The 23,120-nt window shown below is 41.8% G+C and overlaps 1 protein-coding gene across 1 annotated transcript in view; it reads left to right on the top strand.

The window, feature by feature from the left end:
* SLC9A9 (solute carrier family 9 member A9) overlaps positions 1–23,120 on the top strand; it is a 251,213-nt gene that overhangs the window by 43,678 nt on the left and 184,415 nt on the right. Inside the window, exon 5 of the mRNA XM_035132511.3 lies at positions 19,280–19,395. Coding sequence (XP_034988402.3) covers positions 19,280–19,395 — 116 coding nt within the window. The remainder of the gene's footprint in view (positions 1–19,279; positions 19,396–23,120) is intronic.

The following is a 23,120-nucleotide window of genomic DNA, read 5'->3' as shown; positions in this document are numbered from 1 at the left end:
CAAAGCAAAAACAACTAATCCCCATTTGCTGGATTGATTTCCATTCCAGACACGTGACAAATAAGTGAACATTGGCAATTTCCATCCCTGTTTCCATTCTTGTCAGAATTCTCCGACATCTCTATCCACAAGCCAACCTCAAGCTGTGGTTTGTTGTCTTATGGATCATGGCTTGTTTGGGAACAACAAAGCATGATCCCGGGTTCATACAAAATAGAAGACAAAAAGCTTTCCGGTTTGTTTATCTTACTCATGCCAGGGAGAGAGTGACGCAAGAGTGACTGGGAACCATGCAGAAGCATGCTAACTGGTCATGGCAAAATACAGTAAGTAAGGAACCCTGACTTATTGTTACATGCGGATGCCGTCTTTGAGAAGAGCTGCCTCCCTCAATCAACCCACAGCTGTGGATAGCATTTGACATATGTGTCAATTAGTGATACTTATTGATGCAAATACTACAGAGAACTTAAGAAAGAGCTAAGTGACTTTTTTGTGTTATGGGTTTTCCCCAGTTCTAATCCCTTTCTTTATCTCTAAATAAATAACTGGCTGTTTTTCTAAAGTACACAAGAAGGTTGGAAGACGAGAAGAATTGCTCTCCAGGCCTCCAGTTTGGTTTATCTTACTTTTTCTTCTGTTACAAAATACCTCCTTTTCAGCTCTTTTGCATTAAAGGGATAAAAGAAGACTTTAGAGGTATAGCATGAAAGAAATGTGTCGTGCTGTCATGTAGCTCAAGTTATTCTTATGAACTGAATCTCTGCGGAGTATTTAAGAGTGCTTTGTCCAGTCTCCACAATAAGAAAATGTGGAAACACCTGTAGGAAATGTCAGTCCTTTCTGACTTATTTTTAATCCACCATGGGGGCATTGCAAAGCAATAATTGCAGCTATTACTGAGACTAGATCTGTTTCCAATTCAAAAGTCCTTTAGCTGCAGCAGGAACTGAATCCTTTGTCAGAAAACAAAACCCACATACACGACCCACATACACAAACTTTTATGTGCTCCTTGTTGAATCCATACATTATTTTAATGTATTTTGGTATTTTTTGGAAGCCGCCCAGAGTGGCGGGGGAAACCCTGCCAGATGGGCAGGGTATAAATATTAAAATAGTAATAGTAATAGTAATAATAATAATAATCTCTGACTTGCAAGACCTGCTCTCAGATTGGATATTTTACTTATTATCACAATCATCAGCACCATCATTTTATTAAAGGAATTTATGAATGGCCTATCTGCCCACAGGGCTTCACAAGATGATACACATTACAAAATAAAAGAGGTAAAAACATCAATTAAAATGGAACAAAGCAATTATTAAATGAAAAGCAGCAGAATTAAAAACCCATCAAATGCCAGATGAGAGAAAATAGTTTTTTTATAGTCAATCAATAACTAGTCAAAGGCAGGGTCAATCTGTAGGGAGAGAGTTCCACAACTGGGGCACTGCTATAGAAAATGCCCTGTCTCGGGTACTATAGGGCCCGCAAGTTCAGTGTGCATGGTGTCAGTATAAAAAATCCCCCTAGCATCTACAGACAAAGAGATCTTAGGAAGCAGCTGCTTGATCCAGCTATGTTACTGCACACAGGGGCGTAGGAAGGGGATTGCGGTGGTGTGGTCTGCCCCGGGTGCCACCCTGATGGGGGGGGGTGACAAAATGGCCAGAGGCACTCACTGCGGGGCTTGTAGCACACACGAGCCATGCGTCTCGGTGCCCGTAGGCTCTGCACTGTCCGCTGGCTGCCTCCTCCCCCAGCTGTAGGGCGGCTGAGGCCCCGTGGCACACCCCATCCCTAAGGGCGCTGTGTGCCCCGCCCCGTCCCCCCTAAAGGCGCTGCACACCCTGTGCCACCCCTATAGGCAGCACGTGCCCCATCCCTATGGGAGCCTTGCCCCGCCCCTATGGGCGCCCTGCCCCACCCATGGGTGCCCCACCCCTATGGGCAGTTCACCCTGCCCCTGCATCCAACTCTGGAGGGGGGAAAGCTTTTGTGTTTTTTCTTCTTCTCCAAATAATCAAACTTTAAAGGGGCCCTGCCCCAAGAACTCAGACTATATCTGCCTACAATCTGGCAGGCTCAATTTACTCTGGAGCAGCTCCTACACCCCAATATTTCACTCATTTCTGGGCAGGGGAAGGAATTTAATTGCTTATACCTTCTCATTATAATGAACGGAGGGAGTTTGTTTTTAACAGACCTAATTTGGTACCGACAAAATGAATTAAACTGAAAACAAACAGAGCAACTCTGAAACAGATTGGTCTGCTTCCTAAAGCTACAAAAACAGATACAAGTTGAATCTGGCTGTCAACCTTAGTAAAAAAAAAAAAAGGATGCATGTTATCCCAGTGTTCCTTACTACAAAAGTGGGGTAACCACCTACCAGAATATCTATACTGTGCGGCTAAGGACATTGTTTTTCTTCCATTTGTGTTCCCTCACAGTCCCTGCTGCCTCTTGTCCATCACTGTTACTTTGTTTTCTATTCACCATATGTCTCCTCCTGTTCCTGAGGTGACCGGGCTTCTTTCCAACTTTGAATTACAGTAAACCTTCCAGCCACATAGCTACTTCCTATTTCTCCTCTGCAATTACTTTTCACTTCAGTCAACTCAAATCCATTCTGAGTGATTCAGGAAGGAGTACTAAGGAATTTCAGAATTCTCCTTCCAGGGTCAGTAAAGGTGTATACACACCATGAACTGAAAGCACATTTGAGCCCAAAAGAATCTTGTGAACTAAAGCTTGTGGAGGGTGCTAGGAATTGTAGATCTGTGGGGGGGGGGGCGTAAACTACATTTTGCAGGATTTATTGTGTGTGTTTTAAGTATAAGGTGCATTTGCAGCCTAAGATACCATGCAGATGAAACAGCCTTCATGTTTGGCATGCTAACACATATACAAAGATATGGTCAGATAATTAATGACCATCTAGGGCTTCTTGATTAACTTGGAGCAAAAAACATACTGTATTTTGACCCAAAAATGTTTATATAGTTGTCCTAAACTGTAGCTTTCATCAAATAAAATATCTATATATTTTCTTACAAAAAACCCACCCTTTTGGATATTTTACAAAAGGTGTCTCTCAGTTGTGCCTCTACTTCCTCTGATTTAATTATCATTCATTTGCCTTGCCCAGAAAACATTTGTGTCAATTTTCCACTTAATAATTTTGACTAAAAAGGTACAGGACTGGTGCAGGTTTTAAAGACTCTTAAGCCATCAGAGCATAGAACTGTGGATTCTAATTACAGTCTAAGCAAGACGTATTGTAGACTTTATAAATTCTTCAAACTGTGGATAGATGCACATGCAACCAGGGAAAAGCAAGTTCTGCATTGAACACTGAGGCTGTGCTCAAACCTTTTGTATTTAGTTCTATAGCACTGTGTATTGAGGACAGTTCTGGAGGAAAGTCTCCCATGTGGCTATGGCTGTCTTAATCAGAATGTGCAGCGCTGGAAAGCTGACATTTACATAAAGGGAATGACACATGACAGCAGCCTGTGGTAAAAATATTAAAGACAAACTGCACCTAATTTGAAGTGTCTAGGGAGAAAGGAACATATTTAAAGAATATGCACTTAACAGCAAAAAGTTGATTACGTAGCATTCAGGGCCAGTTCACCCAGCAGTCTGGGATATGGCTACTACAGATGGTGAGATGAAGGAACAATTACTGGGCGCATGAACACACACAACAGATAGATGTTCAGCCCAGACACTGAGATCCAGCACCGAGGGCCTTCTGGTGGTTCCCACACTTCAAGATTTGAAGCTACAGGGAACCAGGCAAAGGGTCTTCTCGGTAGTGGCACCTACCCTGTGGAATTCCCTCCCATCTGATGTTAAGGAGATGAGTAATTATATAACATGTAGGAAACATCTGAAGACAGCCCTGTATAGAGAAGCTTTTTAAGGTTTAATGCTTTATTACTGGTATGTTTTATATATGCTAGAAGCTGCCAAGATGGGTGGGGTCCAAACTAGAGATGTAAAATTTCTGGAAATTTTGAAGCTCGGGGAAAAAAAACCCAGGCTTTTTCTGTTGTTTTTTTCCGGGGGAAAATGGAATTTTTTGGAAAAATTGAAAAAAAAATGCTACATTGCACTTCTTTTTTCTTTTCCAGATTGAAAGTCATTCTGTTACTTTAGAAACATAAAATATAACTATGGATAATTTTAATGGGCATACAATTATCACAACTAGCATATTAAAAATATAGTGTATCCAAACAGGAACTGAAATTTAACGTCATTCATCACTGTTTGCTATGCAACATGCTTACTCCACCTCCCATGTTTTGCCCATGAGACCTTATGCATTTCCTCACACTGATGTGTGTGGTCTGTTAACCACTTTAGCTACTACTATATGCTTAAATTAGTTTATTTCACTTTTTAAAGAATGTTTTACAGCATTTAATGTGTAAAATATTTTCATTTCTTTTTTTTCTTTCATAACACTTCTCTGATTGCTACAACAACACATATACTTTAAGGCCCTTTTTGTTGCTCTATATTTTCTTCCAATGCTTTGAGTCTTAGTGAAGAGGAACAGATCCAATGCATACCACACGTATGCAAAAACAAAACTGAAACTTTTTTTTTCTTTTCTGGTGACAACAGCACCTTCTAAAGGAAGAAATGTATCTTGTTCTTGCATTGGAGAGTTCAGTTTGTAACCTAGGACTTGCTTGTCCTCACAGAAATTAGAATAATCTGATCCCATACATATTTTTTAAAAATGATTTATAAAATATTTGAACCCCTTATCTTAAAATATTTTATTCATCATATTAAAATAAAACATTCCATAATCTATTTTTTCATTTTTTTCAATTTTTCCAAAAAAGGCTTCAGGGAAAAAACGGGAAAAGGGGTTTTTCCGGGGGTTTTCTGGGCCTTCACATCTCTAGTACAAACATTATTATTATTATTATTATTATTATTATTATTATTATTATTATTTGACCAAAGGTTATGTACAATCAAGGTTATGCATATGGCCCAGTTGATGTGTAGCCATGAGTGTTCTGTCCACTTTTTCTGGTAGACAGGCTGTGTGCAAAGGATTTATTTATGAGCATATGGAATGGCATGTGACTGACATTTACTGTAATTTAAATCTGAAATATGGGCCAATGTATGAACTGAAGTAAACCCTGGCAAGCTTTTGACATCAGTGGCTACCACCACCATGAGTTTTAAACACACACACACACACACACACACATCACACACATTTGCTAGGTTGTCTTTAATAATCAGCTTATAGGGAAGCACTTGCTAATATTTGGCAGCTGACATGAACATTGCCTTTGGTTTGGAAATACTCATGAACTGAACTGCAGCATCAGCAGCATTTGATACTATCTGTCCAGAACAATAGTGGCAGCAGGAGCACCCAGTGGATTAGGGAGAGGAGAATGAAGGACACTAGGTTTCCTTTGTTGCTACCACAGAGGAGAGCAGAGGAGAGCAGAGGAGAGGAGAGCAGAGGAGAGGAGAAGATAGTCATGAGCCATGGCAAATGAGCATTGGCTGAGTGAGGAAGCATCTTGGCAATCTATGCAGAAATGTAGATCTGAAATCTTAGTAAATCAAGAAGACAGTGGTCCCTCCCTTTCAGCCCAAAGTGCTTTATACATCCCATTTTTCATGGCTTCAATTCTGCTTCAGAAGTGTAGCTGAAAATCTTCCAAGTGTATACGATGTTTTAAAAACCTGTCCTCCAAAAATGCAAAACCCAGAATTATTAGCATGGCATCCTAATTACTGTAACTAGCCATGGATAGAAATTGCCTTGTGCATACACGCAAAATTAAAATTGGTCTCAATCTGGATAGAAAGCCAAAAAGGGGAAAGGGACAATTCTGTGTGATTATACTATCTGTATAGCCTGCCAAATAGTATTGTCTTTTTTATTCATTTATGTAAGTAAGCTTGGGAAGAATACAAATACCAAGGTACAATGCAGCCCCCTCAGTGCAGCCTTCCGCAATCTGTTGCCCTTCAAATGTTTTTAGTCTCCCTGACCATTGGCCATGATGGCTGGGGATTTTGGGAGCTGTAGCCCCAAAATCTGGAAGGCACCAGTTTGGGGGAGGCTGCTTTACTAAGAGCATAGTATCAGTGCTGTGTGGATTATTATTTTTTTAATCAGGCTGCAAATCTCCTAAACCAGGGGTTCCCAACAAAATTTTCTCGAGGACCCCTCATCGAGCCGCTATTGTGACAAGGACCCCCATTAATTCCTACGTGAACTGTAGCTTCCGCGAAAAACAACGCTTTGTTTACAAACACTACTGTTTTGCAAAGAGGCAGCGCACGCCAGGGAGGAGGGAGGGGAATGGAGAAGACAGGGTACCTGCGCAGTAGCGCACAAATGAAGCCGACGTGCGCAAAGCATCTTGGGGAGGTGAGTGTTAGTAGAATGTGCGCGCTGCCTCTTTGTTTGTAAAGCGCCACCTAGCGGCATACAGCAGAACTACTGCCTCTATCTAATTCTAGTTTTGCGCTAGACTCTGCACATGCAGGAAGTGGCCAAAACAAAAAATCTGTTATCATACGAAATATATTTAATATATTTTTTATTCTAATAGCATCTTGCGGACCCCTCTGGCATAGCTCGCGGACCCCTGGGGGTCTGCGGACCACCTGTTGGGAACCACTGTCCTAAACAAGACATGGCTAATCAAAGTGTTGGTGCTGACCTTTAAAGCCCTAAATGGCCTCGGTCCAGTATACCTGAAGGAGCGTCTCCACCCGCATCATTCTGCCTGTACACTGAGGTCCAGTGCAAAGGACCTTCTGGCGGTTCCCTCATTGCGAGAAGCCAAGTTGCAGGGAACTTGACAGAGGGCCTTCTCGGTAGCGGCACCTGCCCTGTGGAATGCCCTCCCATCAGATGTCAAAGAGAAAAACAACTACCAGACTTTTAGAAGACATCTGAAGGCAGCCCTGTTTAGGGAGGCTTTTAATGTTTAATGGGCAGAGTATGTGTTTTATTTTTCTGTTGGAAGCTGCCCAGAGTGGCTGGAGAAACCCAGCCAGGTGGGCGGGGTATAAATTATTATTATTATTATTATTATTATTATTATTATTATTATTATTAGGCCGATACTAGCATAGTTGTTACCTTCAGTATGTCTTTAGAACCTTTTTTTCTCTTAACAGCAGCAGGTAGGCTATATTAAGAATGTCCAAAGAAGAGGGAGATAACTTATTTACCACATGTTAAGTAACTGCATCCTTAATGCTTGTTGCCTGCTGACTCATTCTTGATTAATACTTATACTGCCAGACATGATTTAATGACATTTTGCAGAGAAGAGGTCTTTCCCCCTACCCTGCCCCCACCTATTTTAGTTCCTCTTGCTAATCTTTCAATTAAACCACATTTCACTCCCTAGGAACTTGGAACTCTGAGATGTGGTCTGAGGCATACCAGTTGTCAGCCTAGATCAGGCATCCCCAAACTGCGGCCCTCCAGATGTTTAGGCCTACAACTTCCATGATCTCTAGCTAACAGGACCAGTGGTCAGGGATGATGGGAATTGTAGTCCAAAACATCCGGCGTTTGGGGAGGCCTGGCCTAGATTCCAATGTAGTTAAAGGAATGAGCTGAAAGAGGGCATCTTTAAGATCTTGTGATGGTTTGGTCCCTGCGCCCCATACAATAGAGCAGTATTGGTTGTTGAACAGAGCCATTCTGCACTTACTATTTATAGTGGTATAGTTGCTGCTTTTTCAGGTTTTTTGGGGTTTTTTTTAGCATGCTTCCACAATGTCATCATTATTCAGGTAGTATTTGGGCATCATGTACTCAAAACTCCGCTTTTTCTTCGAACACCAAAAATCTGACTTCTGTGAGTGATCTGGAATGAATTCGTGTGTCATTTGTAGAAATGTCACCCTGGATTCTGCGCATAAGGGATGAAGTTTGGGGAGCATGATTGAAGAATTGTCTGCTTTGCACCACTGAAGGAGCATCTCCACCCCCATCGTTCTGCCTGGACACTGAGGTCCAGTACCGAGGGCCTTCTGGCGGTTCCCTCGTTGCGAGAAGCCAAGTTGCAGAGAACCAGGCAGAGGGCCTTCTTGGTAGTGGCACCCGCCCTGTGGAACGCCCTCCCATCAGATGTCAAAGAGAAAAACAGCTACCAGATTTTTAGATGACATCTGAAGGCAGCCCTGTTTAGGGAAGCTTCTAATCTTTAATCGATTATTGTATTCTTCTGTTGGAAGCCGCCCAGATGGGTGGGGTATAAATAAATTATTATTATTATTATTATTATTATTATTATTATTATTATTATTATTATTCCCTCTGCCCCCAGGGCATTCGGCACATTTGTGAGCCCAGTTCAGAGGAGAGATATGGCAGAGAGGGTCAATGATACTGAGATACATCATTAGCTGTCACAAAAATTCATTACAATCACCAGGTTTGCTATAGCTCAGACAGACACGTAGTTCCTTTTTTAACCTGCAAAATTGGAATTCTTGAACACTACGTAGGCGTTAAATTATTATACCTGCAGCAGTGTCCTGTTTATCTCTCTTCCCTCCCCCCCCACTTTATCATTCCAGGTGGAGCCAATCCATCCCAGGGAGGTCCAGGGCTGACTCAGTCCTCTCTGACCAAATCAGAGGGGGGCCTGTTCAGGGAGGCTTTTAATGTTTAATAGATTATTGTGTTTTATCTTTCTGTTGGAAGCCGCCCAGAGTGGCTGGGGAGACCCGGACAGATGGGCGGGGTATAAATAATAAATTATTATCATTATTATTATTATTATTATTATTATTATTATTATTATTATTATTATTATGGATTCACCTGAATTTGCCTGATTGAGTTCTGAGTTCAGGATCTGGGATTCAGTCAGAGCCACTGCACATCTCTTCTTTATATCCACCCCTTTATTTGAAGAACAATCCCACATAGTGACAATGTGGGTGCATCAGTGGCTAAACTAAGGCTGGATCTAGACACATCAAAGAAGCATTTCAGTTAAATGCATTGTAAACTTTGTATGAGAAATTGGGTTGGAACTCCACAGCGCCATCTGATGTCACAGTGTTATTATGCATATACAATGCATATAAAGCACTTTTTCTTTGCTGAGTCCTAAGTTCAACAGGTTCAGTCTTGTGAGTTTCTCTCCTACAATTGTACCTGGTTACACACATTCACACATAATGCATCCACATGGCAAAGTGGCCTTATTCACAGTTCTAGTAGCACCTTTGGCTGAAGTTTAGCATGCCCACCTTGGGGACATGAAGCCACTGACATAGCAGAGCAAGGGCTTGGAATAAAAACAAAATGGAATGCTGTGAGGAGCAGACAGGAGACAAGAAAGATAAAGGAAAGGAAATGTGGATAGTTTTAAGAGCAAGTGGAAACCAAGAGATGGGACTGTTCTGTGGTGGGCCAGGGGAATAAGAAGGAGAGGGTAACCAGCTGTGAAGAGAAAAACTCTTCTTGAAAAGGGATGGCCCATTCCAAAAGTGGACCTTCCTCAGAGGCCCCTAATCACAGAACTGTGAACACTTGGTTATTGTGACTGCACTTCTAGACTATTGCTTTGATAGTAGAATATATCATGGACTTAACAAGCAGGATGTAATTAAACTTTACAGTATCCTTAATTTGCTTGGCTGATGTCCTTATTTAAAAGCTGGTTAGAGAGTTCTTTACAATAGTTTGTCTTAACTACCAAACTGACTTGTCATTTGGGAAAGATTACCAGGATTCATGAGGAAGAAGGTAAACGTCCCCAACCAATGTTTTTGTTTTGTTTTTTTCACTACATGAGGTGGGCATCCCTGCAGAGGTGTGGACACATGTCAAGGGAGGTGGCAGCTATTCCCAGACACCTATTGTGCAGTTTTCCTACTAGTGTTTTATTCTGGAATAAAGTTCACTCACTTTTTACAGGGCTTGCATACTCTGTCATATTCAAATCATGCCCTCCCTATGTTTTCACTGTGCTTTGTGATCATTCCCTAATCACCACCACCCAATACAGTATGTACTTTTGTAACCCAAGAAAATCTTTAATGAAAACATTAAAAACAAAAAGAGTCCAATGGCTGTGCCCATGTAGTCTGGAAACTGTGCAACTGAAACTCCTTATGGGAGGAGTGCTTCATGAGGCCGGGGCAATAGGTTGGAGATGCCCCTCTTTTCTCCATTGCTTGCCCTGTAATTCCTATTCTATGGCCACTTCACTCTCTCCCTTCTCTGACTTATATGGGAGCAGCAGAGTTTAGGGACATAAGAAGCCGCCCATACAGAGGCAGACAACTATTCCATCTAGCCCAGGGGTCAGCAAACTTTTTCAGCAGGGGGCCGGTCCACTGTCCCTCAGACCTTGTGAGGGGCCGGACTATATTTTGGAAAAGAAAAAAATGAACTAATTCCTATGCCCCACAAATAACCCAGAGATGCATTTTAAATAAAAGCACACATTCTACTCATGTAAAAACACGCTGATTCCTGGACCGTCCACGGATCGGATTGATAAGGCAATTGGGCCGCATCCGGCCCCTGGGCCTTAGTTTGCCTAGCCATGATCTAGCCCAGGCACGCCCAACCTGCAGTCCTCCAGCTGTTTTGGCCTACAGCTCCCATGATCCCTGGCTAACCAGACCAGTGGTCAGGGATGATGGGAATTGTAGTCCAAAATATCTGAAGGGCCAAAGGCTGATGATGCCTGATCTAGCCCAACACTGTCAACACTGAATGGCAACGGATCTCCAAGATTTCAGGCAAGAGTCTTTTCCAGACTCACCTTGGCTGATGCACAATCAGTGTACATCACCAACGTGTGTACATCTGCAGGTATGTAAGCCCCCTTCAGATTGACGAAGATTCCCTATAACCTAGGAAGTATGTCCGGCATGCACATAGATCTCTAGAGGTGGGTTAGCTGATTGTGTTCAAGAGAGCGCCTTCACCTGTTATCCAGTAGGCACCAAACACCTGGACGGCGCATCTAACATGCTCTAACGCATATGCATACTTGTCTGGACTACGAATCATACGCAACACAGCACTTGAGGGTCACTACCTCTAGACTGGAACTATATTATAATACTATAATCCAGATACCATTATTTAGCACGTGGCGACACGATGGCGACCGAGCGGCAGCACACAACTAAGGAGAGGCCCCTGGGGCGGGGCGAAGTTGTACTCACTGCGACCCCAGAACCAGCAGGCGCTAGGAAGCGGCGGCGACCCGGAGCGCTGGAGCAAGGGGGCCTCAAACAGCTGTGAGGCGGATTGGCGCGATCAGCTGTGAGGCGGATCGGCGCGAACAGCTGGGAGGCGGATCGGCGCGATCAGCTGGGAGGCGGAGAGGCGCGATGAGCTGTGCAGCGGTGTAAACGGCTGAGCGCGCAGAGCCAGGGAAGCAGGAAGCGGCTGCCGCAACCCGGAAGTGCCCGCACGTGGGGAACTCTCGCGACCGCTCCAGGCGTCCTGCGGGCTAGGGAGGACTCCGGCGCGCACAAAATAATCCCGAAGCAGGCACCAAGCAACCGCGGAGGCCCCTGGCGCGCGCTGCAGCCGCGGAGCTTGACGATGAAAGGGCGGCTAGAGGCACGGAGCGCGGCGGGCTGCGAAGCAATCCCTAGGGGGAAGCCCCGCACGGAAGCTGGCTCAGCGGGGTGGATGGCTGCGGCCGGGCAGTGCCCGCAGAAGCGCGGCTGAAGGACGACGTGCGCTCGGACCCACAGGGGCTCGGACGCGGCGCGAGCGCCCTCGCAAGCCGCTTCCCAGCTGATCGGCGCTGCGTTCCCTGCTGATCGGCGCTGCGGGTGGAGCCGGCCGCTGCAGACGAGGGACGATCGAGGCTCCAAAATGACGAACCTAAAAGGAAGGCAAACAAAAACAAGGCAGCCAGGCAACAAGCAAAGAAGCACGAACAAAAAACACGAAGGCCAAGCAAGAGCTGAACTTCACGCTTTGGGATCCGGGGCGAAAGAGGACGCGTTCCCGCCCGGATCCGATTTAAATAGATGGAAGCCCCGCCCCGGCTGACCCGATTGGCCAGCCTGCTTATGACGCGGCGGGGATTCCCCCCCTCGCGAGAGGGCTAAATCTCAGCCCTCATCGCGAGAGTTCAGTCGGGCCAAGCCCACAACCCCACCTCCGTGTCAGCGGAAGTGGTTTTGCTAATTGCACTGAAATGCTTGGAGCCAACTGGCATTACCGAGTGGATAAAATTATTTCTATCATTAGGCAAAGCCTGGGGAGGGGGAGGGAGTATGAATTATACATTTTTTTCTAATTGTGAAATCATTTTTATTGGTAATAAATTAGTTTTAAGCCTACCATTTATTTATTTTTTAAAACCCATGGGAATTGTCCAACATAAATTATCTAACCGTGACCTAGTAAGGCCAGTGCAAGTCATTATTTCACAGCATTTTCTTTGGACCATAAGCACCTCCAGTCCATTTGCGCTCGTGCCGTTTTCACTGTGTAGTTCAGTTAATCCAATAAAAATGTTCAAGTCATGTCAAACATGCTTTTTAATGGTTAAATTCATACCAGATTTTACAGTGGGTTATTCCCTAATCTCATTTCTATTACTCTGAAAGTCACAAACTGATCTTAATTATCTCTTAATGGTAGCATAATCTCATTTTGAGACAATTTAAGGTCCGTAGTGAAGGCCATATCTTGTCGCAAAACAGCAAAGAACACCATTTTAAGTGCATTTAGATTGAAAATAGTTTTACTGCCAAGTTCTCAGGTTTTAAAGATAGGATATTAAATATTTAAGGCTGCAATCATATGCACACTTACTTGAAAGCAAGCTCTACTGAATAGGACTGCATCCAAATGAGAATTGCAGTGTCAGGCTCCAAAGTGTAAATGTGAAGTAACACTGGTCGACACAAATAATAGTTCATATCAAACTGTTCTGGGATTCAGCCACTTCAGGGAAATGGGAAACATCACTTCAGCCTGTGTTTGTGAGGCGGCTGGGTAGCCTGTCTGAACAGTCCACAAAAAGGACCCTACACGTAGAAGGCTAACATTTCATGGAGAAGGGTACATTAGAATTTTCTGTCACACACTTATAGGCACAGTACACATATTATATTGTATACAATTGCTCACACACAGACTGAGAACAGAATCACATTACTGAACTCTTCCTAACCCTGTTATGTACTGTAGGTCTAACTATATGTGATGCTAATTACATTGCATGAAACCACATCTTTGTTTTTTCTTTATTTTATTAAAGCTGCTGGACAATTTTTATCAGATGACAGCATGTGGGGAGGGGAGATTTGCCGCTTTTTTCTAAGTGTAATTGCAGTGCAGGGGGTGATTTTTGTAGTGCAGGAAGGAAGAGTTAAACTTCCAGAATGGGGGCTACACATTCCACCGAGCAACATATATGTTCTAAGGATTTATAAGAAGCACATTTGCTTCACATTAATTACCTAATTCACACTTTCCAAAACAATGTGTGAAGTAAAAGACAACTGTCCTTCAAAATTAGCACTTCTCTGAATTTTGCTATGTAGTTCTCCAACTCAAATGAAAGTTGACAAAAAACTGCATTATATTAGGGGAAAGTACTTGCAAAACTGTCTTATTCAGTCAGAGAAATGTGCATGAAAATGAATTTTTGTGAGGTTTTTCTTAAAAAAAATTATAAACTGATATGAAAATTGGATGAACTAAATTTAAAATCATAAAAATGAGGAATTGAAACCGAGAGATTTCTCCATCTCTAAATTGTGACCTAAACCATTGGTGTTGACAAACCATTTTTACAACCATGGTTACCTGGGAATAAACTGCACATCTTTATTCAGGTAGATAGCCGTGTTGGTCTGACACCGTCGAAATAAATAAAAATAATAATAAATTGACCAGCAGCACCTTAGAGACCAACTAAGTTTGTTCTGGGTATAAGCTTTTGTGTGCATGCACACTTCTTCGACCATCCCACTATATATAAGGATCTGGTGACTTCTGTTTCAGTGTACAATGGTACCTCGACTTACGAATGACTCGACTTGCGAATGTTTCAAGTTATGAACAGAGTTCTGTCCGCCATTTTGGATGCAGTTTAGATAGGATTTTTTTGACTTATGAATTTTTAGATAGGATTTTTTTGACTTGCGGATTTTTTTAAAAAAATTCCCCATTGGCTTCAATTTGTGATTTTTTGACTTACGAAGGTCTGTTCGGAACGGATTAAATTGGTAAGTCGAGTTACCACTGTATCTGAAGAAGTGTGTATGCACATGAAAGCTTATACCCAGAACAAACTTAGTTGGTCTCTAAGGTCCTACTGGACAATTTAAAGAAAAAAAGCACATCTTTATGTTGAAACTAGCTCTCAATCACTTTCTCTTGCAGCTTCGCTTACTATTTGTTTTTCTTTATTTTTCTACCATGGAAGCATTTGCAAATATATTATTAATTATCTGAGTCATAGCCACAGGTCAAACTATAATCACAATTTCTGATTAATTTCACAAGGTTATTCGTTGGTCTCTGAGAATTTGTTTTTAAAGTTCATTCAGCCAATCTATGTCATCAGTCATGGTGAGATTTTTTTTTTTTGGGATGTTCTGTCAATAACTAAGGTAGCTTTGATTTAAAATTCAAATAGTTTGCAGCAAGATGAAAGATTCACCGACACTAGGCTTTGGAATCCCTACTTTGGATACTATTTCATGCCTCATTTGTCATAGTAATCATGTGATTTAGTCATTATTCAGAGATCAATGAATATTCTTTATGGTGAAGATTCAGGTTTTAGGTATACACACTAATAATGACTGATTGAAACTCAGCTCTGGAGCACCATGTTCTACAATGAAATAAATATGTATTTGTGATACATATCTTTAATCCAACACACACGTACACGTTTATGTTAGAAATGTAATGAAATATTACAATTATGTTTAGATCTCAAATGCATATTTTGCACTCTCTTTTCAGAGAAACCTGAAGAAACGGTGGCCACAGGAGGTGTCTCAGTAGATGTACGTACATCACTGGGCTCCTTTCTGATGGTTAATTTCTCCCAGACTGTAACACACGGGTTACAGTCGGATATAGCCGGTTAGGTTCCAATGCCTAAGCCAATACCGCTCAACTTCCGAAACCAATAAAGTTGTGGCCTTTTCGCCCACTTGAAATTCAATTCACTGCGTCTTATTTCAGGGAGGGAGGGACATTGCCACACAATTATATCCTGGAGATTCCAGGGACTGATCCATTGGGCTTCATGAATAGCATGATAAAGATAGCAAGATGTTAACAGAAACATTCCACCAATGGCTGGAGCTACAGACATTGTTCTGGGATACAAGTAAGAGTTTTCCAGCTCAAATGAAAAGGTACTCACCCACCCCACTCACACAAAACAAAGACCACCACAGCCAACCACAAAGGAACAACCATATCCTAGGCCAACCCCAACATCTCTCACCATCAAAAGAAAACAAGAGAACAGTAGAGAACCTACACGAGCGACGCTGACGGAACCCCCCCCCACACCTATTAAACAAAATAGAAACATTGTCACCCCACCCCGCTCTCCCCCATCTACCTTCCTTCCCCTCTCCTCACCAATGTCTCAACAAATGGTACTGATATGTAAAAATGCTAAGAGAGACATTGCACATACCCTTGTAAACCAAAAAAACCCCTAATAAAAATTATCTGGGGAAAAAAATTGAAAAGGTATTCACTGCATACTGTAAGGCAGCAGGGGGGCTCTTGAACTGGGGCACCCAGTACCCAGTGTTCAGAAACACGACTGCTGTGCCACTGGCTCTTTGAGCCCTTGATCCAACAGACAGATCAGGTTGCAGTGCTGTCCTGAATAGTGTTAGCTGACTCTGCAGCTCATGCTGATCAGCTGACCTTGCAGTACAATGGAAAAGGTGCCAAGCTGTACAAAACATTATCTTCTGGGCTGGCAGCTAAGCAACTTGTTGAGGTAACAACACAAAACTGCTCTCACCTGACCCCTGCCTTGCCCCTATTGTGCTGCAGTTCACCTAGCCAATCTTGCCCATCATTATGTTTCCTTCTTTTGGCCCTCAGATCCCATGTGCCTGATTCAATACATGTCTGACAGCCTGGTCTTGGCCACATTCCCTGCCTCTGCCTAACATGTCCCTCAATCCATGTCAAACCCAAAATCTGTGGCCAGCTAGACTAAGATCTGGCATGCACTTCAGCCTTTCGTTTGCATGATTTAGAAAGCTTGCAGCTGCAGATATTACAGGTACTCATCAAATTTGCAAAGGCATTTGCTCCAAATTATTACTTCAAGCATTCCAAGGCTGAGCAGTTATAACAGATTCTGGGGTAAGTAAACCAAGGCTGGATGGGCCATGAATCTGATACAATAAAGCTTTTGTGTCTTAATATACAGAATGAATTGAACAAACCATCCCTATAGTCCCTCATTTTCACTGCATTACATTTGCTCTGTAATGTGGCTACAAACAAACAAACAAATAGAAGCCCAGTTAACTCTTCATTATGTTTGATTACATGTTTTCAGTCTATAGCAGCCATCAAGAAGCCTTAGGCTACAATATAATCATGGACAGGAGAATTCAATACTGGATTAGAAAACAGATTGGGTGAGTGAGATGTACATTAACATTTCAGTCATTTCCATAGCAATATGTGACACAGAAAGAACTGTGTGCTTAAAACTTTACTTTGATACAATCTGCACTCATTAATGTGTTCCAAAAGATTATGGCAAGAAGACACTATTTAACAAAGGAGAATACCTCGCCTTGACATACAATCGATACATAGATTTAGGTGTCTGGATAGGGAACATGCAATGTGGTTTGTTGTACGTAGAACAGAGCTTCATTTAGACAGAGCCTTCTAATTAATTTTTGTGTGTGGCTTCAAAAGCACAGCAGCTTCCATTAGGTACAATTACGGCCTCTAGCTGCAAGGATTCAGCTCCTAACTTCGGTTTCTCTTAGATGTACACACAAACTTCTCATAGACTTCTGCCTGCTTTCAAACATAGGCAAGTAGAAATGTTTCCATTTTCTCTCTGTGTGGATTTGCTTCCCAAAAAGCACTTTCAGCCCCTCTGCACCTTGTACTGATTGCTGTCAGCATACTTTAGCTATGAAGATAAAGTACTGATAGCCAAAAACTTCTCCACAGTTGAAGGCCGGTGCCAGGTCTGAGGAGGCCCTGAGCAAAAGAATCGGGGTAAGGGGGGAACAGGCGGCACAACCCTGGTGCCCTCTCAAAGTAAGGTTGCTAAGGGGTAGATCAGTGAGCAGCTTGCAGTGAGGATGCGCGATCACAGTGGACAGCTGTGAAAATGAGTGGCGGCATAGTGCCAGCTGAGAAGAGAAGCGCCATGTTAAGCAGCTGTATTAGCATTAGATCCTGGCTAGGACTGGGGGGGGGGTTATCTCACCTTTAAAGGTGAATCTACCAAAATTGCACTTCACAAAACAATGAAAGAACTGAAACACACAGCCATCCTTTGAAATTCACACTTCTCTGAATTTTGCAGTGCAGTTTTCCAGTCAAGTAATGCATTTCCTGGGATATGCATACAAAAGCATATACCGTAGTTATAAAAAATAACATAAAATCACATTATATGGAGGATGAATGCTTTTCTAATAATAATAATAAAAAAATTAAAAATGATAACAATAATTTATTATATATATCCCGCCCATCTGGCTGGGTTTCCCCAGCCACTTTGGGCAGCTTCCAACAGAAAAATGAAATAAAATAATCTATTAAACATTAAAAGCCTCCCTAAACAGGGCTGCCTTCAGATGTCTTCTAAAAATCTGGTAGCTCTTTTTCTCTTTGACATCTGATGGGAGGGCGTTCCACAGGGAGGGCGCCACCACCGAGAAGGCCCTCTGCCTGGTTCCCTGCAACTTGGCTTCTCGCAATGAGGGAACCGCCAGAAGGCCCTCGGCGCTGGACCTCAGTGTCCGGGCAGAATGATGGGGGTGGAGATGGGGGTGCAATGTGCATATTAGGCAAAACTGCATGCAAATATGTGCATTGTAGGAGACATTTGTATTAAAATGCTGGTGAATTTTCATAAGGACTTAAAAAAAAACCTAGGCTGATGTGGAAATGTGGAGAACTAAACTTAGGAATGGAAACATTAGAAAGGGGGAAATGGCAGAATTTGCCCATCCCTAGTCCTGACATATGGTACGTCATTGGGGCTGAGAGGCATTGAGGTAATATAGATGGTGGCAGCTCTAGTTGTGTTATCCTACATGTGTTTCCTCAGAGCCAAAACCTTTAAAAAATAATTAATGGATACTTACATCACTTGCAATGGACCTCAGCTGTGATGTGTGCTGACACCCAGACAGGACTTAAGTTTTATGCATATTTGACTGCGTAGCCAGGCAGAATGAGACGTGTAGATACTGGGGCAATTGACATCAACTTTCCAGTTTGGTATCCTTGCTGCAAAAAGAGTAACACTTGTCAGGTTCTCAATATGTGCAAAATGTTTAACTGCCATGCCAATCAAATAACCTAATTGTAGGGTTTTTCTGTTACAGTTAAATACACAGTCCAATGACTTGTCCTCTCTCACACACAGAAAGTTAGCAAGATTGATGCTCCATGTTTCCAAACCTGACTTTTTGATTGATTGTTCTCACAAGTATTAATATCCATCTTGTTTTCAGCTACAGGCCTGAACATTTTAATATAGCCTGTACTTGTAGCATTTATTTAATAAATAAGTAGCAATGAAACAATGAAAGCTGCAAAAGCCATCCTTTTAGAATTGTCAGAACTAGTCAGCACAACATCTCCTATCACGCTAGTTTGTGCGAAGGTTCTACAATATCCGACTGGCTGATTTTGATAATCTCTTCTTCAGATTACTTCTGTAAAATGAATGGCTAAATATATTGCCATCTGTCACGTAGTGAATAAATTGCTAATATTCTATGTAAATGTAGGGTTTGGGGGTGGGGGCCGTTCCTCAAATGTCTAGAAAATATTGATATAATATTTCAGGCCTAAAACAGAACTAGATTTACAGACTGCAGCAATTTACGCTCTGCACTGCTATAACAACACACATTAAAAAGACATTGGGCAATGTACATCCTAGCAGTTTAAACAAGAAAACACTTCAAAAGTTGTGAAAAGAAAACAGGGTTCCGTAATGGTTCTGAATAGTCTTTTTATTTTATTGTCCAATCCTGCAGGTTGATAATGTATGGCTTTGTACAGGCCATGGTCCAACTTAGCCAGCTGAAGAAAGGAGACTTTCACTTCACTGACTGTTTATTATTTGGTTCTTTAATGTCTGCTACGGATCCAGGTAAATATACATTATTTTGTATATATTTTTTGCCTGCTTAAAAAATAAATTAATGTTTTAAACTCATACACATTAATCCAGAGAATTTAGAGTGGCAGAATGTACAATAGTTTCTCCCATTTTATCCTCACAGATTAGGCATGAGGGAAAGCACTTTTCAGATAAACTTCTCACTCCCTTTCCCCATATGAACTGGCCCAAACCCTGCAGTCATCATCAGAGGTGCCCCACCTGAGGGGGGTGCTAAGGGTGGCCACATGAGAATGGGCCTTTGTAGTGGTGGTCATCCATCTGTTGAATGCTCTCCCCAGGGCAACATGCCTGGCACCATCATTATCAATTTTGAAGTGTCAGGTTAAGACCTGAGGGGGGGGGTATTTGGTAATTTGGTATTTAAGATGTGGGTGGCACTGTGGTCTATACCACTGAGCCTCTTGGGCTTGCCAATCAGAAGGTCAGCGGTTCAAATCCCTGTGATGGGGTGAGCTCCTGTTGCTCGGTCCCAGCTCCTGTCAACCTAGCAGTTCGAAAGCAAGTCAAAGTGAAAGTAGATAAATAGGGAAGGTAAACAGCATTTCTGTGTGCTGCTCTGGTTCACCAGAAGCAGCTTAGTCATGTTAGCCACATGACCTGGAAAAACTGTCTGCAGACAAACGCCGGTTCCCTCAGCCTGTAAAGCGAGATGCGTGCCGTAACCCCAGAGTTGTCTGCGACTGGACTTAACTGTCAGGAGTCCTTTACCCTTTTTTTTTTTTTGTAATTAAGCTATCCCTTATGGTGGTATTCAACTTTTAGTGATGTGTATAGAACCTGTCCTTATCAATAGGTTAGCGGATAAGAATGTTATGTATTTTTGTACCCATTGTTTTAAATCTTTTGGATTTAATGTTATATCAATCTATGAATTGGGTTGTGCTGCCTGGTCCCACCCCGACACCTCACACCCTGAGTAGACCAATGCTGAGGCTAGAGTGTGTGACACCAAGGGTGGGGTTAGTCAGCAGAGCCCCATTCATAGATTGATAAAACACATGAACATTTCACCTAAAGAAAGATAGAATGGCTGAACCAGTGGGTCTCATATTTGCTCCAGGATTTGAACGGAAGTTTCCCTCTTCCAAATTCAAAACCATTCACCACGCCCTACAGCCATGAACATTGCTCTGCTTGTGGTTTCTCAGGTTAGCATACAAAGCCCCCAAGAAATAGTATATTTCCCAATGTAAATATTCCCAAAGATGTCCCGTCAAAGCTGGAGATGCCCAACTTATTCCATATTTTGCTTTGGGCAAGATGTGGTTGCAGCTCTACTCAGGGATCTGAATGATGTGGTTCTGTAATATTATTGCACATCATTTTCTGTTCCTAAGGCTGCAGCCTGCTCTGTAGTCCTACGAAGACATTATGAGCGCCGGATCAGGAAGAGAGTTTTAAAACGACACTCAAATCCCACTGGATTCAATGACACGTTTGACATTTCCTTTTTGTACATGGAAGGCACGGCTGATAGAGACAAACACATCTGTATATTTAGTCTCTCTTTTTGTAGGGTTCCCCCCTCCCCTAAATCCTATTTTGTTTTTTGCATTAATGCACTTAAAAATAAAAAATCTTTTCAAAATATTTCATATGCACTTTTAATTTTAAATACATATCTTCTTCTCAAAATGCATATTTTTCAGACAAGTACAAAATTGATTGTACAGCTAAAACGGCAGTGTGGTTCCTTTCCATGCCACGTGTTAATGCCAGAGGTCTAAGATATATCATGGGGGGACAGGGCTGTTGTGTTGTCATCTATTATATAAAATTTGCTGGGAACTTTCAGCTTTCAGCCACAGAAACCTTATATTCAGGACTACAATTCCCTCTAAAACAAAGGCAAAATAACCCAGTCAAGGAACAAGGAATAACATGAATGATTCAGTAATGGCAAGACTCAAGTGCAGTGAAAGATTTCATAATGTAATCTAATCTAATCTAATAATGCAAATATGTGTAACAACCAGTTAACAAAAATACAAAACAATATATCATGGGAGGCATACAACTAATGGTTTTTATATTGTTTCATTACACAGGTTTGTTGTTGTAAGGTGCTCGGAGCAATGTTTTATGTCTTATTGCTGTAAACCACTTCAACATACTTTTTTATAGCAAGCAGTATATAACAATTTTTATAAATAAATGTGATATACATTGTTTGGGAGTAGAACACAGCTCCTTGATAATCTCTTGCTAACTATGATGAAAAAACAACCATCCTTTTAACTATGATTTTCCATACCGCTCTAGCCAATTATGAAAAGTCTCAGGGGTGATGTGATTAAAAAATCAGCACTCATTGAAAAATTGGTCCTTGGTCACGCTGCAAAACAAATTACATCACCACTTTGCCATATGTCTGCATCAAATCATATTAACAGGCCCTGATCTTTCCAGTCTGGCTTTATACATATCAAGTCTGAAACAAGTCCCATTGATATCTGTAGGATTCTTCTCAAGTTATGGGCGCTTAGAATTTCAATTTTGGGTTGCAATTCAATACATGCTTATTGAACTCAACGAGGCTTACTTCTGAGAAGGCATGTGTAAGATTGCACTGTCAGTTTTACATTAGCAATGTTGTATTCCACTATGGTTTCTTGTTCAATTGAATAAGAAAATTCTTATTCTTCTTCAGAATGATCCAAAGTGAATACAAATTATGTTTTCGAGGAGTTTTAGTTATCTGTTCCCCATTGTCACATATGTTCTTGTTTTAATGTAATGATAAGGAATAAGAAACCTTTTTTGGGGGTTCAAATCAATAGTCACATTTGTTTAAAAGTAAACAAATGGGTCTAGAAGGCCCATCTTTTCTTACGTATTACCAAGGAACTTAATAAATCATCTGGAAATGTTTGAGTGGAGCTGGATAATTAATGCTGATATAGGTACAATTTTAAGTGCTTCACAGTGCAATCCTATACATGTCTACTCAGAAGTAAGCCCCTTTGATTCGAGACTTGCATTAAGGTAAGTTACATTTTCTGTGGTTACACTGACAAAAGTGCAATTTGGTTGAGTGCTATTTGTAACCAGTTTGGTTTCCATAGTGAAATGTGCATTCACAATACTGCCTTTGCATATTTTTGAAATGTATCTCGTTGCTGTTGTTGTTGTTGTTGTTGTTGTTGTTGTTGTTGTTGTTACACCCTACCTATCTAGCTGGGTTGCCCCAGCCATTCTGGGCGGCTTCCAACATATATAGGAAAACAGTGAGCAATTTATTTATTTTAGGTTCAAGTCTCCCTGCTAGAATTTCCAAATACAAGAGATATTTTTATTTTCTATTTTTTAAAATCTTGCTATGGAGTAGCTCCTTTGTTTATACACTTAATACCGTGTTTCTCATATTATAAGACATGTCTTATATTTATTTTTTCCTCAAAAAACACACACTATGGCTTATTTTCAAGGGGTGTCTTATTTTTTTCTTCCTCCTCCTGCTGCGGCCGGCATTGCTGCTGCGCCTATCACTATGTCTTATTTTCGGGGTATGGCTTATATTCCTTGAATGCTTAAAAATCCTGCTATGGCTTATTTTATGGGTATGTCTTAAAATATGAGAAACAGGGTAGAGAAACTCCACCACGTAACAAATGGCACCAATATGTGTCTCGAACGTAGCCATAAGAAAAGCATTTCAACCTCATCCTTCCAAGTGTGGATCAGATTTTGTG

Source organism: Zootoca vivipara, chromosome 5 (genome assembly GCF_965207765.1).
Source record: "Zootoca vivipara chromosome 5, rZooViv2.hap1.1, whole genome shotgun sequence".
Lineage (NCBI taxonomy): Eukaryota > Metazoa > Chordata > Lepidosauria > Squamata > Lacertidae > Zootoca > Zootoca vivipara.
This window is presented reverse-complemented; position numbering and strand designations above follow the sequence as displayed.